Source organism: Equus asinus, chromosome 20 (genome assembly GCF_041296235.1).
Source record: "Equus asinus isolate D_3611 breed Donkey chromosome 20, EquAss-T2T_v2, whole genome shotgun sequence".
In the NCBI taxonomy this organism is placed as follows: domain Eukaryota; kingdom Metazoa; phylum Chordata; class Mammalia; order Perissodactyla; family Equidae; genus Equus; species Equus asinus.
The window spans coordinates 87,899,864-87,916,414 of NC_091809.1; the positions used below are offsets into that span (position 1 = coordinate 87,899,864).

General features: G+C 36.7%; 2 protein-coding genes across 2 annotated transcripts; one reads left to right on the forward strand and one right to left on the reverse strand.

Moving 5' to 3' along the window:
• Positions 1-2,295: 2,295 nt before the first annotated feature.
• Positions 2,296-3,237, forward strand: LOC106830150 (olfactory receptor 51V1-like). Its single transcript, XM_014839576.2, has one exon. The coding sequence runs from the start codon at positions 2,296-2,298 to the stop codon at positions 3,235-3,237; it is 942 nt and encodes a 313-aa protein (XP_014695062.2).
• Positions 3,238-15,327: 12,090 nt separating this feature from the next.
• Positions 15,328-16,236, reverse strand: LOC106830368 (olfactory receptor 52A5-like). Its single transcript, XM_014839949.3, has one exon. The coding sequence runs from the start codon at positions 16,234-16,236 to the stop codon at positions 15,328-15,330; it is 909 nt and encodes a 302-aa protein (XP_014695435.3).
• Positions 16,237-16,551: the final 315 nt, after the last annotated feature.

Here is a 16,551-nt window from a genome sequence, read left to right on the forward strand (position 1 = left end):
AAATTGGAAGACTTGAATATTCTCAATAATAAATATCTTGAAGTTGTTTTCTAAGGTAGAGAGATTATGCAGTTAGGTACAAAAGACTCATAAAAGTATCTGGAATAATATTAATGCCCTTTTAGCTGTGTAATCTCAGGAAATTTTCCAAGTACATACCTGTAGACATTGTTATCACATAGAAATACAATGTGAACCACATACATAGTTTTCGATGTTCTAATTAAATATAATCATGTGAAATTAATTTTAATATTGTGTTTAACCTAACATATCTAAGATGTTACGTCAACATGTGGTTCATATAAATATCATTAAAAAGATATTTTAAATCATTTTTTTCATGCTAAGTCTTTAATCCAGTATGTATTTATACTTATATAACATCTCAATCTGGACTTGCCACATTTCAAGCACTCAACAGCCCCTTGTGTCTCACATATACCTTATCAAATAGCTCACTTCTAATTTTAGTTTCTTCATCTCTAAAATGGAAATGTTAGCAATTTACTTTTGTTAAGCGTTTCCTCTGTCTTTATCTATTCTGAATGCTTTGTAGATTCATGTAACATAATTGTCAGAACAATCTTATGAAATAGGTAATGTTATTATACTCATTTTGGAATAAAAAAATAGATACAGTGGCTTGCCCAAGTATGCAGTCCTCAAAAGTGTTGGAGAAGGGTTTCCAACCTAAAAAGTCAGACTTTATAAGCACATTGTTTATCTCTATGCTCTATTGCCTATTAAAATAAAAGATATGATCCTCAAATAATTTTAGCAATTAACTTAGATAAAACTACTCCAATTATGAGAATTAAATAATGCTAAGATTCATAGCACACAATAAATGCTAAAAGAATGCTCAATAATATTATTGTTATAAAAATAGAAGTTCTAATTTCAAGCAGCTTATAACGATTATCAACCTTATCAACAAAAATATGTGAAATAAACAACGCTTATATTTGTCAGCATATAAATTCTTTCGAATCCTTAAGCCACAAGTTCAAAAAAGAGAGAGAACTTATGACTGAAATGAGGGAAAATAAATGAAATGCTATGTTAATAACGATAACCTGTTTTATATAAGATATATCTGCTGCCCTTCAAATAATTTGTAAAACCAGTCAGAGGTTTCTAGGTGTCTTTATCCAGTGATCATTTCCAAATCTCCCGGGATGAAGAAATTAATTTTATAAAATTGCACTTTCTGAGAGTATTAAAACTTAGTGGAGTAGAAAGTCTGCTATGCAGACACTGCCCTTCAGTTTTTGCTCATTCTCCCAAAGAAGCACAGGCCTATATATTGCATCACTCTCTCTCAGCATCTCCCAGGATCCAGGATTTGTCCCAATGACCCCTATAATCCTTGCACTTGCATAAATCTTGCTTGTCCTAGAATTTCAATGAGACTGTGACAAAAGAAAGAAAAGCAAGATCCATTTTCAAGATTGGTAAGATATTCTTCTCTGATCTGAGTGACAATTATTCTTAATGTCTCTGAAATATGGATATTAGAATGGATAACATGACTGATAAATCACTTCAAATAGATTCAGTGTATCATGTAATAGGCGGAGGTTAATCTTACACCCCACAGCAGTGATTTGCAAGTTAGTTCATCAGACTTTAAATGCAAACAACATGAATGTGTTTTCCTGTTCCAGTTTGGATGGTTAAACTTCATTATTGTACCTTCACATACCTTAAAATATTTTTCTCTGTTACCTGTAATATGAAGCATTGAGGTAGAAAGCGATGGTGACATTGTGAATGTCGACACTGATTCCCTCGAGGAAGCCAATAATCTAACAACAAGGAGGTTTTTTTTTTTAAGATTTTAACTTTTTCCTTTTTCTCCCCAAAGTCCCCCCCGGTACATAGTTGTATATTCTTAGTTGTGGGTCCTTCTAGTTGTGGCATGTGGGACGCCGCCTCAGTGTGGCTTGATGAGCGGTACCATGTCCGCACCCAGGATTACGAACCCATGAAACACTGGGCCGCCTGCACTGGAGCGCGCAAACTTAACCACTCAGCCACGGGGCCGGCCCCAACAAGGAGGTTTTATATGTAGTTATTTATAAGTAAAATTAATTTAGTCTCTGTTTCAGAGAAAATTCAGCTTCTGAAAAATACAAACACTGGTCTCATGTCTAAGGAGCTATTTCACTAATCCAATCATTCTCCTGATAGCTGTTATTTCAGACTTATGGTAAGTCAGTGGAAAATACATATGAATCTTAATCAGCTGTTACATGTGTTTTTCCTTTAGAGGTTTCCTCCTATAGATCCATGTCTGTGCTACCCGATTCCAAAATCAGTAACTCCACCTTTCTCCTTACGGGTTTCCCTGGCTTGGAAGGGAAATATCCCTGGCTCTCCATCCCTTTCTCTTGTGTCTATGCTATGGTACTCTCAGGGAACTGCCTGGTGCTGCATGTGATCCGTACTGAGCCAAGCCTGCATGAGCCCATGTTCTATTTTCTGGCCATGCTGGCCCTCACTGACCTGTGCATGGGGCCGTCCACAGTGCACACAGTACTGGGGTTTCTGTGGGGGCTCAGTCAAGAGATTGGTCTGGATGCCTGTATTGCTCAAACCTTCTTTGTTCATGGTCTATCATGCATGGAGTCTGGAGTCCTTCTTGCCATGGCCTTTGATCGTTTTACTGCAATCTGCAATCCTCTGAGATATACATCCATTCTCACCAATACCAGAATCATCAACATTGGTGTGGCAATTTTAGGGAGGAGTTTCCTGTTCATTACTGCTCCCATCGTCCGCCTAAAGTTCTTCCATTACTGCCATCCCCACATCCTCTCCCACTCTTTCTGCCTGCACGAGGACTTACTCCGGCTGTCCTGCTCTGACATCCACTTCAACAGCTTCTATGCCTTAGCCCTGGTGATCTGCACACTGTTGGCAGATTCAGTGCTTATTCTCATCTCCTACATCTTGATCTTGCACTCAGTTTTGACTATTGCATCCCAGGAGGAGAGTCTCAAGTCCTTGCAGACCTGTGTCTCTCACATCTGTGCAGTCTTAGTTTTCTATATCCCAATCATTGGTCTAACTATGGTGCATCGCTTTGGAAAGCATCTCTCTCCTGTGGTCTATGTCCTCATGGGCAACATCTATATCCTTTTCCCACCTTTGATGAACCCCATCATCTACAGTGTCAAGACCCAACAAATCCGTAGGAGGATCCAGAGATGGTTCACTAAACAAAACTGAGTACTAGAGGTTGATATGTTTTAGAAAAGGGAGGGGAGTATTTGCAAGAAGAGTGACTAGTAATGATTTGTGGCAGTAATAATATGTGTATATGTAATACTTAACAGGTTAAAGGCATAAGTGTAGTCATTTTCTGATTTTGTTTTCCAAACACAGAAAAATAGGCAGAGAAAGTGTTACTGATCTTTTTTCATGATTTTAACATTAAGTATAATGTTAACTAAAGTGAATTGTGTTCCATAGAGTGCCAATGAGCATTTACCTGGATAATTACTAAATTTGTGGTACCATCCATACTTTTTGAATTCTGGTTCAGAATGTGATTTTATTTTTGTATGTTACTGTTATACCTGGACATTTGCTATATATGGGACAAGCAGCTTTCACATATTATTATCTTATGTGACAAGTTGACTGTGTTGATTTCATGCATATATGGGGGACTGGAATTGGCCAGCCCAAGATATGCCTCTTTGGCCTGAGGATTATTTTGGGCTGTTACTTTTAAAAACTGCAGACAGGAAAGAAACTCTGAGAAGTAGAATTTACTTACCATTTGTTAAGAGACATTTACATTGTAAAGGAAATCTCCATCTGCAAAGGTGTCTCCCTCTCTGTTCCAGGAAGAAGGGGTGATGACCTTATCTCTAGAAACTCTTATCAACGCAGAAGGGAAGGACTTAAATCTGCATAATAACCTGACTCTTGTTTACTGTACTTGTCTGGTAATCTCCTGGAACTGACTCTCCATACTCCCAACATTCTCCTTTGTCTTTAGCTGAAGATGACATTTAAGGTCTTGTCTTCAGCCATTTTGGTGAGTTGCTCAGTTTGCCTGAGCCTCTCCCATGTATACATGTTATAAAGCTTTGTTTAACTTTCTCCTGTTATTCTGTCTCATGGGAATTTAATTCACTTTCTGGCCAGAAGGACCCAGAGCAGGTAAAGGAATCGTCTTCTTCCCATACATGTACATCTTCTACATATAATTGAACAAAAAAGTCTGGACACTTGATTCTGTCACATGGAATAGAATGTATGATATTGGTAGATTAGATTTCATAGCTTAATGCAAAAAATTTGATGAACAAAGACACTGAATCAACTGTCACATCTCTACATGTCTTACCCCATACTCTCAAATATATACATTTGTACATTATAATGAATACAAAATAGTTTAGGTTGCTCATGAGACTTGTCAGTTCGCTCTCATCTTGGTGGCAGCATACATGGAATTTTAAGACAGTTTGACCAACCCTTTCATTTTTAGGAGAGGATGCTGAGACAAAGAAATATTAAGTAAAACATTAACAGTTAAACTGAAAATAGAATTGTGGTTTTGAGAAACTTTTCAAGATATGTTCCATTTCTAAGTCACATCCTCTTCATAGGTAAAATTAGGGGATGTGACTCAATCATCAAATGCAGAAGTAAATTTTTTTGACCTCTCTTCAAATTAAAAAAATAAGTAAGTAAAGTTAACAAAAACACTATAAGTCTCAAGATTTTTTTCTGTCTTTGAATACTGTGACTTAATTATGGCTAAGTACTAGCCACAACTCAGGCAGCAGAGTTATCAACACAGCCTTACTGCAGTTAAGTTATGTAGATTGGAGGAAGCAAACTGTCACACACTCACCTTCAAATATATAAATTTCTATCAGCAATATTCTAAAGAATATTAAAATATTCAATTTTGGAAATTAATGTTTGAGTTGTTACTTTTTGGTTGTTTTTTTTTTTGTCTTTTATTGTTTTGTTATTAGAAAACTAATATGATTTTTTATTTTGAATTAAAAGACTCTGAGTTTATGTTTCTGCCTCTTGCCTTTCAGAACTGTCACTATTCATCCCCCATGCACATCCCTACAGTTTAGTCTGCCTAAACAGCTCTGCCCTGTGGGATGATTTTCCCTTGATTGCTTCCTTCCTTTTGAGCTCCCTGTAATGTTACTTTTTTAAAGAATACCTGTCTCTCCCATCAGTTCTATTCTTCTCCTTATAGCCCATTTCCTCAGGATCCTCTCTGCAAATCACTGGTAGTTAATCTGTTCTAGTTACAGTGAAGAATTACACAATGTAATCCTCCTCTTGTTAGGGGAATTTGAGAAATAAGAATGGGAAGGAGCCTTGACATTCAACTACGATATTGATTAATGATGATAATATAAATGGTCCCTATCATATATACATTAAGGTTTACATTAAGAAAAATATTTTATGAATAATATAAGTCAGATTTTGAAGTATCAATAACTATCTGAGTTAGCCAAGAGATAGTATTGTCTCCATTTTATACAGGTGTAAAATAGTTTGGGGGAACTTTAAATTTTGTGTAAGTTGAGCTTTTTTCCCATCCATAAGTATTTCTAAGAAAAGAAGTATTCCAGTATTCAAGCTTCTATAACATCTCATACTATGAGTTGTCTTTTCAATTTCTTTATTCTAAAAACTGATGGTAAGACACATCAGATTGAAAAGAGACCAAGTAAATGATAGCAAAAATGAAAAAGTTTGAATAAAAGTGATTCATGAAATGTCAGAGTCAAAATGCTGTGTTTACACATTCATAGTTTCTTTTAATTACGTTATAACTCAATTGAAAACTTAGAATTTAGCTACTAATGCATTATGTCTGTATGTTTGAATATATATCTATATATGTATACTTGTATTTATATATAAATATATATGTTTATATAGTTGATCCTTATTATTCACAGATTCTGGATTTGTGAATTCACCTACTTGTTAAAAATTTTTGAAATCCCAAATCAATACCCACAGTGATTTCACTATCATAAGTGGACATGCACAGAGCAGCAAAAAAGTTGAAATGCACAATACACATGTTCTCAGCTGAGGTTGGACAAGGTGACTTTCTGCCTTCTTGTTTCAGCTTTTTTATTGTAGATGAGTATCCTCTTTTGTGATCTATTTAATGGCAGCTTTTCTCATTTTTGTGCTTCTTGTTGGTGATTTCAATGTTTAAAATGGCCCCCAAGCATAGTGTTGGTGTGCTATCAAGTGTTCCTAAACACAAGGCTGTGATGTGTCTTATGGAGAAAATACATGTCTTAGATAAGCTTCCTTTAGGCGGGAATTGTAGTTTTGTTGTCTGTGAGCTCAGTGTTAATGTGTCACAACTGCTGTGCATCCACAAAAAGGAAGAGGAAATTTACCAACCTGGGTATGAGGCTGTTCCAAGTGCTAAAGTAACATCTATAGTGTGTGATCACGCATGGAAAAAACGGAAAAGTGGCTAAATTTTTGGATTTATGATGATGATCCATTAAATAGTGTAGTGGACAGTACTGTTGGAAGGTGAAATTTGAAGAAATTTACAGATACGTCACTGAGGGTCAGGAAAATGTTAAACTCTTCTCAGCTAGTGCTTTATTAAGGTGAAAGACTGTATGTAATTCATTATTTTTAGGAAATATATATTAAATGTGTTTAATATATATCAAAATGTGTCTTTAAAAAGAAACACACTCACAAAGTTTAGGTATTAATTGATTGTTCAAAATGTGACCAGAGGCTCAAAGAAACTTAATGTTGTATTTGTCCAGAGGACAAATGGTTCAGAATTTACTAATACAGTGTTTACAGTGACTTCCCACACATAACTGAAGCAAATAACAAACATAGAATGTATATATATGCATAGAGCACAACTATGAAAAAATATATATATACACACACACACATTTTTATTATATCATTGATATATTTGAAGAAATGTTTATTTAGAGAAAAAATTAATTGAATTATGGAAATTCTACAATAGTCAATGTCATGAGTATTTTAAAAATGGAAAAACATCCAGAAGTTGACATTTAGAGAGTAGTCTGTATTATTATGTCAGTAGCTGAAAAACTGATACAGAATAATATTCATGATATAATCTATTTATTATTTAAAATAATTCTACATAAATTCAGGTATAAAAAACCCTGAATATCACACTCATCAATTAAACTCTAGTAAAGGAGTGGCAAGAGAGGACAGAAGAAGGAGCAGTCTACATTGATTGAGTTTTATACAATAAACAGTAGTTTTAATTTAAATACTTTCATACTTATTCAAAGGAGAGTATTCTATGGACTTTTAATGAAATGTAGCATAATTTTCACTTGTATTAATTGTGTTTTCAGATACACAGACATCACAAACAATTTCATACATATTAAAGAAAATATATAAATTTTGTGATTGAGAGTTTTCTAAGAAGAAATGTATTAAAAACAGAAAAATAAGGCAAATGCAAAATATTTTGTGTATAAAATCCAAATTATAATTTTTGTCAAGAGGAACAGAAAGGAGAAACTAGAGGCAAAGTTTCACCAATGAACAAGTAAATAAAGTACATCAAGCAGAAGTTAAAAGCGTTAGAGACATTCTGAAAAAATAAGACTCCAGAGAGGTGGATTTTGGAGGACAGAGAAAGCTGACTTTCTTTCATTTGCTAAGAGCCATCTGCTATTCATGAGGATAAGGCAAGAAGTCAAGAAGAATAATTTTACTGGCAGAAAGCCAATTCAAAGGGCCAGAAAAACAGAGACTTGAAATTCTGGCAGGGCATGAAAGGAAAAATAAGGATCTCACTCCAAATTTGAAAGAAGGAAGAGACCTGTGACTGACAATGGGCTAGACAAAACATTTGCTAAACTCTGAACCACAGGGAAGGGGATGCCAAAAAAGTAAGTAGAGAACGTTGCAAAGATAAAGAGGGAGTTTTTGGCAGTCTTGCCTCTCTTGACACACAAGAGTCATAGTCCACAGTGTGGATTGTGCACCTAGGTCACTGTTGAAAGCCTCAGCAGGCAAAGCTTTAGAAGAAAGACTGCCACTGGCCAATAAAGTGGCAGAATAAGCTCCAACACAGCCAAATCCTTGATTTGATTAAGTTGAAAAGCCCTGCTGGGGCCTATCACAGAGCAAGAGGTGAACTATCACTGGAGGAAAATATAACTTCATGTGGCCTTCACAATTTTTTAAATATAATGTCCGACACCCAATCAGAAATTACTAGGTTTGACAAGATACAGGAGCATGAGTTCAAAAATGAGGAGAAAAACAATTAACAGAAACAGACTGATCCCCAGTTCTTGCACTTATTGTAATTATAAGTCAAGGATTTTCAAATAATTAAGTTTAATATGTTCAAGAAAATGAAGGAACAGATGAGAAATAAATACATACATACATACATACATAAAATTGAAGAGATTAGGGATTTCACCAAAGAAATAGAATATATTAGAAGTTGAATTTAAAATAAAAGTAAAGAGGATCTTGGCAAGATGGAGGCATAAGTAAACTCTGAGCTCATCTCCTCCCAGGACCACAACAAGGTTACAACTAGTTTTGGAAAAATTACCCTGGATAGAAAACTGAAAACTGGATAAAAAGAACACCCCACCACAAGGGACAGTGCTGACTAACGTAAAGAGGCAGAAATTCCTGCTGGAGAGGAAAAAAAGCCACCTTCAGGAGCAGTGGAGTTTCTCAGCTGGCCAGGTGGGGGCCACCCTCACAGCCCTCCCTGGAGGAGTGAGTTGTGGAGCAGGGGCCGATACTGCTATAAGCATCCTTCAGATTCAGCACAACTGAGACAAGGGTCTTACTATCTGGCTTTGCTGGCTATTAACTGAAGTGGGATACCCTCAGAAAAGCTATTGGATGAAAGTCAAAAAGACCTGGTTCTTAAAGGGCCCACGCACAAACTCACCTGTCTCAGAAACCTAAAGTAACGGAGAGAAGGCTGACAGTCCTTTGATGAAAAGAGACTCACCTGGTGGGCTCAGGGTGCATCTCAGTGAGAAGAGAGACCTCTCTGGAGACTGAGACATTGGTGGTGGCCAGTGCAACCTAGTCCAGGCATGCTGACACAGACCCTGTAGATGCCACTGAAATTCTTCCCCTGGCCTGCTCACCCAGGGGTCTGTCACACCCACTAGAATGTAGATTTACTCCAGTTAACTCATTGTAGGCAGCCCACCCTAGGGACTAGCCTTGCCCAACAGTAAGCCCTTAGGCTGTCAGCCTGCATTGACTGGGTGCCTTGATCCTCTACAGGCAGGTGAGTGTGTCTGCCTCTGTGGGGCAGGGCCTGTGTGAGGACCAGGTGAACTGTGGGAGGCATTGGTGGAGAGGTGGGGGCCTCTGCAGTGGGGTGTTGGGGTATGATCCAAGGGTTTGGGAAGGGTTCATAGACCAGGACTGTGTTGAAGGTGTGTGTGGTCCTGTGGGGGGTGAGGCTTATCAGCAGCAGAAGACCTGTAGTTCACAAATAGCCATAAAAATGATCAACCCCACCTTCCAAAACCTGAAATAATTGAGTGCTCCCATGTCTAGGACCAGCCCTAATCAACTGCACTCCTAAGAGAACTGACAACAGGCTTGTAGGCCTGAGGCCTATAGCAGTTGTAAGCCCCTGAGCCTAGCAACCAGCTACACTGGGTACTTACCCAATTAACAGGAAAACTGCAACAAGAGTGTGCTATTAGACCTTGTAGATAATGGTGCTGAAGCTCCCGAAACTGGGTTTACAGACAGCTGGCCAGGGAAGGAAAAACTAGACTCCCTGGGCACCTGCATTAAGAGCAACCCTGCCACAGCAGAAGGACACAAGAAGCCCACAAAGGGGTCACTCCTGGATCATTTGGACTGGTGATCAGATGGAAGCACACTGCTGGGCTTCAAATGGCATCTCTTACAAAACGCCACTTCTCCAAGATCAGGAGACATAGCCAACTCACCTAATAAGTAGAAATAAGCACAGAGAAAGAGGCATAATGAGGAGACAAAAGAATATATTCCAAGCAAAGGAACAAGACAAAACCCTAGAAAAAGGACTAAATGGAGCAGAAATAAGCAGCTTACCCAAAAAAGAATTCAAACAAAAACTCATAAGGTTGCTCACAGATATTGGAAGAAGACTAGATGAAAGTGATTTCATCAACAAAAAACTGGAAAATATAAAAAAGAACCAGTCAGAAATGAAGAATACAATACTGGGAATGAAAAATTCCCTAGAGGGACTCAATAGCAGAGTAGAGGATACAGAAGAATGGATCAGCATGCTAGATGAAAGACCAGAAGAAATCACCCAAATTGAACAGAAAAAGAAAAACGAATTAGACAGAATGAGAACAGTCTAAGGGAACTCTGGGACAATATCAAGTGCACTAACTTTTGTATTTTAGTTGCCTCAGAAGGAGAAGTGAGAGACAAAGGGGTAGAAAATTTATTTGAAGAAATAATAGCCGAAAATTTTCCTAACTTAAGGAAGGAAACAGACATCCAAGTGCAGGAACCACAGAAAGCTCCAAACAAGATAAGCCCAAAGAGGCCCACACCAAGACACATTATAATTAAAATCTCCAAAATTAAAGATAAAGAGAGAATCCAATAAGCAGCAAGAGAGAGGCATAAAGTGATATACAAAGGAAAGCCCATAAGGTGGTCAGCAGACATCTCTGCCAAGCCCTACAGGCAAGAAGAGAATGGCATGACATATTTAAAGTGTTAAAAGGAGAAAACCTACAGCCAAGGATACTCTATGCATCAAGGTTTTCATCAGAATGTAAAGAGAGATAAAGAGCTTCCCAGACAAGCAAAAATTAAAGGAGTTTATCACAAAGAAACCAGTTCTATAAGAAATGCTGAAGGAACTCATTTAAGTGGGAAAGCAATGACCACAAATAGGGATAAAAAAATATTTTAAAAAACCAGGCAATAAAATCACCAGAAAGGTACAAATATAGTAAAGGTAGTGGATCAATCACCTGTGAAGATAATATGAAGGTTAAAAGGTAAAAGTACTAAGATTACCTATTTCAATGATAAGAGGGTAATGGATAGACACACGAAACAAGACATTAGATATTATTTCAAAAACATAAAATGTGGGCAGAAGGGAGTGAAAAAGCAGAGCTTTTATAAAGAGGTCAAGCTAAACAGTCTATCAACTCAATATAGACTTATATACATAGAATATTATATGGGATCCTCATGGTAATCACAAATCAGAAACCTATAATAAGCAAGCAAATAATTAAGACAAAAGAAACCAAACATACTATTAAAGAAATCCATCCATACTTATATCAGACAAAATATACTTTAAAACAAAAACTGTAACAAGAGGCAAAGAAGGGCACTAGATAATGATAAAGGGAACAATTCAACAAGAAGATACAGCACTTGTAAATATCTATGCACCTATCATAGGAGCACCTAATTATATAAAGCAATTATTAACAGACATAAAAGGAGAAATAGACAGTAACACAATAATAGTAGTGGACTTTAACACTCCACTTACACCAACGGGCAGATCATCCAAACAGAAGATCAATAAGGAAACACTAGCCTTAAATGACACATTTGACCAGATGGACTTAGTAGATACATAGAGAACATTCCACCCAAAAACCACAGAATACACATTCTTTTCAAATGCACAAGGAACATTCTACAGGATTGATCTATTAGGCCACAAAACAAGTCTCAATAAATTCAAGAGGATCGAAATAATACCATGAATTTTTTCTGACCACAAAGGCATGAAACTAGAAAACAACTATGAGAAGAAAGCCAGAAAAGTCACAAAAATGTGGAGATTAAACAAAGTGCTGCTGAACAAGTGGGTCAATAAAGAAATCAAAGAAGAAATAAAAAAATTCCTGGAGACAAATGAAAACGAAAATACAACATGCCAAAATCTATGGGATACAGCAAAAGCGATTCTAAGAGGGAATTTTATAGCAATTCAGGCCTACCTCAACAATCAAGAAAAATCTCAAATATATAATCTAACAGTGCATCTAAAGGGACTGGAAAAAGAAGAACAAACAAAGCCCAAAATCAGCAGAAGGAAGACAATAACAAATATAAGAGCAGAAATAAACAAAATAGAGACTAAAAAATCAATAGAAAGAATAAATGAAAAAAGAGCTGGTCCTTTGCAAAGATAAACAACATTGACAAACCTTTAGCTAGACTCACCAAGAAAAAAAGAGAGAAGGCTCAAATAAATAAAATCAGAAATGAAAGAGGAGAGATTACAACAGACACCTCAGAAATACAAAAGAAAGATGCTCAACATCTTTAGCTATCAGGGAAATGCAAATCAAAACTACAATGAGGTATTACTTCACTCCAGTCAGAATGGCTATAATTAACAAGACAGAAAATAACAAGTGTTGGAAAGGACATGGAGAGAAGGGAACCCTCATACACTGCTGGTGGGAGTGCAAACTGGTGCAGCCACTATGGAAAAGAGTATGGAGTATCCTCAGAAAATTAGGAATAGATCTCCCATATGATCCAGCTATTCCCCTGCTGGGTATTTATCCAAAGAACTTCAAAACACAAATGAATAAAGATACATGCACCTCTATGTTCATTGCAGAATTATTCACAATAGGCAAGACTTGGAAGCAACCAAGGTGCCCATCAAGGGACGAATTGATAAAGAAGATGTGGTATATATACAAAATGGAATACTACTCAGCCATAAGAAATGATGAAATATGGCCATTTGTGACAACATGGATGGACCTTGAGGGTATTATGCTGAGTGAAATACGTCAGAGGGACAAAGTCGAATACCTTATAATCTAACTCATAAGTAGAAGATAAAAACAACGACAAACAAACACAAAGCAATGGAGATTGGATTGGTGGTTACCAGAGGGGAAGGGGGCAGGAGGAGGGCAAAAGGGGTGCTTAGATTCACATGTGAGCTGATGGACTATAATTGATTTTCGAATGGTGAACATGATGTAATCTACACAGAATTCCAAATACATTACAATGTACATCTGAAAGCTATATAATGTTATAATCCAATGTTACTGCAATAAAGAAAATAATAAAATTAAAAAATCAGTAAAAATATAAGTAAAGAGAGAGAGAGATAGAATGAATCAGATGGATATTATAAAACTACAAGAGCTAAACCTAATAATGCAGGAAAGAAGAATTATAGAGGAGAAGACAGAATTAGTGAAGTGGAAGAAAGGTTACTCGAAAATAGCAAAAGTGAGACTTTAAGACAAGATGGACTATTAGAGAAAGAGAAATATTTCACAGTGATAAAGGAGTCAACCAACCAGGAAGGTACACTAACTTTACATCTTTATGCATTCAATGAGTGGAAGTGTCTAACTACCCATAGATTAAAAATACACAAATCAAAAAATCAGCAGCTCTAAGAGAAGACATACACTAATCCACATTCATAGTGAGGCATATTAACACACTTGTAGCAAAAGCTAAAAAGACAAGCAAGTAAATGTAAGATTATAAATGATAAAATCAAATAAAATGAACTTGACTCTATGCAAACAAATATACATGTATCTGTATATAGATGCAGCTATATAAATAACACTTCATTCAACAAGTACAGGTCTACAAAAAGTGATCATAAGCTAGGTCATGAAAAAACCTTAAATTTGCATTTTTAAATCACGTTTTAGAATGATATTAATAAACTATTTAAAAAACAGTGGCACAATATTTCTACTTAAGCACAACAGCAGTGATGAGGATTTTCATGATGACCATGATAATCTCTATTGAGTCTTTACCAGTTACCAAGTCCCTTGTGAAGGGGATTACATAAATATATTGATTATATTATGTACACTATGAGAACCACCATCTATAGTTCCCAATGAGACATAAGTTATTCTTCCATATTTATAGATTAGGCAGCTAAATTTGTGACAATAAATTTTTTTCCAATCAATATAGTTAGGAAGCGGAAAAATAAAGTTTTGAACTGAGCTCATTTTGCCTCTAGAACTTGTATATTTAACCAATTTCTTCAATGATTATTTTCCTACCATGTTGGAATCTGATTTTTCTATCAAATATTCTTGGCAGATATTTGACCATTTTCCCTCATTTGTGGTGGCCTTGCATAACGAGGTTGCTCTATGAAATATTTCTGTTAGTGCATATGCCTCTTAATGCAGAACAAAATGAATTTTACTTTATATTATAAAAATTAAAAACCTTGGGAAACAAATACCTTGAGGATTCTAGCCTCCAGAATTTCTGTTCAGTTTCATAGACCTCCATCTTTCTTAGGTCAAAGCATTACTGTTTGTTGAATCAGGAAAATGACTGAACAAAGCTTTAGAAAAATATGGTCTACCATAAGTCTAAAACTTGCCTTCACGTTCATAAAAATACCCCAAATACCAGACCTTTCTCAAACTGCTCTCTATACAAAGGAAGAAATTAAATGAACACCTAAGAACATAAAAAATAAACATAGTATTGTATGCCCTACTCCTAGATTTGTTGGAGCAAACATATTACATGTCATGAAAATCACTAATTTGATCATAGCATGAATTACTTAATACGGATAGGTGTAAATCCCAAGGCATAACGGTGATCATAGTCTCTTCTGGCTGTCTGAAATGGCTCTTCTCATCTTGGACATAGATATTCACTTAGAGTTATTTACCTGAAGCCATTCAAGAAGAAGGAGTTATTTATAGATATTTATTTCAGACAAAGTTCAAATAAAATTTGACAAAAAGCCATATTCAAGGGATAGGTTTTGATGGGACAAATTTAACAAAGAATATTTTAGAATTATTGAAGAAAGAATGTAGAAGGACATATATATTAGATAAGAAGTTGATCTTGGTGTTCTGAGTACAAAAGAATGAATGTGAGTATTATGTTCCACTATGATCTGCCAGACGATCTCTACATTTGTCTATTCCATCCAGACTTGGTCTCAGGTGATGAGGAGAGTTGTGTGATCTATTTCTTTAGCCGATCATTTAGTGTTTCAGCAGCTTATCTGCTCTTCTATCTCCCTCAATTTCCTCTAATTGCCTTCTGACTTAAGGTCAATAGCCAGTGGGATTTTTTAACACAATCATTTATATGTTTATTAATTTATTCATCAAACATGGTGATACTCCAAACCATTCACTGGATTTTCAGATTACATATCTCCAACAGATGAGCCATTAAATCCATAGGGGGTACTATCTCTGTCCAATGTCAAGCCTGATCTTTGGAAAAGAATACTTTTGCTACCTTGTCTCAGATGTGCTTGGTCTTCACCCCATAGACAAAAGGGTTGAGGAAAGGTGGAACCAGAAGGTAAAGGTTGGACAAGGTGATATGTATGTATGCTGGGATATAAGATCCAGATCTGTGAGTAAAGAAGGAGAAAAGAGCCAGGAGATAGAATTGGAAGAAGACAAATATATGGGGAACACATGTATTAAATGCCTTAAGACGTGCCTCTTTCTGGGGCAGGTGGAAGACAGTGATAAATATTTGTATATAGCAGAGGGTGATCAAAAGGAAGTCAAGGCCACCAACAATAAAAGCTCCAAGGAGACCATAGAATTTATTGATGTAAACGTCTTCGGTGACCAGCTTCACAAGGGCCATGTGTTCACAGTAAGTGTGGGATATTAACCTTGTTCGGTAAAGTTTCAGACGACACTTAATGAGCAATAGACACGGGATTACCAGAACGGCAGGCTGCAATGTTACCCCGACTCCAATATGAGTAACTAGTTGTCGAGTGAATATGGTAGCATGCCTCAGAGGATAACAGATTACTACATAGCGGTCCAGAGCCATGGCCAGCAGGACTCCTGATTCAATACCCTGAAATGTGTGGATGAGCCACATCTGAAAGAGGCAAGCATCAAAATAGATCTCTGGCAAGTGCAACCAGAAAATTCCAAGCATCGTGGGGACAATGCTGGTGCTAAGGGCAATGTCTGTGGCTCCCAACATGGCCAGGAAGATATACATAGGCTCATGGAGACTGGGTTCAGATTTGATGATGATCACAAGTAGAGAATTTCCTATCAAAGCAATGACATACATAGCACAGAATGGAATCCCAATCCAACACTGTACGGTTTCCAGGCCGGGGATCCCAATAAAGGTCAGCATGGAGGGCATGAACACAGTGCCATTTATAATAAACATGGCAGTTCTGGGGCCTTCTTAGCAAGCTGGTAAAGTTTCCAAACTGTGGTTCTCTGTGCTCTTTTATATCGTATTCTCACTCAGTCATACAATTATCGAATGACAGAAATAGGAGATTCAATTTCATCAGCTTAGTTATCATTCTTTAAATGAATGAGAAAATGTTAATATGGAGACCCATGGAAAGGTTCACCAGTATACACTTTAGAAAAATCACCCACCCACACTCAGTGATATCCACAGTGTGAAAGCTGAGTATTTGGACAGCGTGCCTGTGAAGAGGTCAACACGTTCAGGCTGCTTAGTGGTGTTCTC

Coding starts and splice junctions, on each gene's coding strand:
- LOC106830150 (XM_014839576.2), top strand. CDS start 2,296: ATGTCTGTGCTACCCGATTCCAAAATCAGTAACTCCACCTTTCTCCTT.
- LOC106830368 (XM_014839949.3), bottom strand. CDS start 16,236: ATGTTTATTATAAATGGCACTGTGTTCATGCCCTCCATGCTGACCTTT.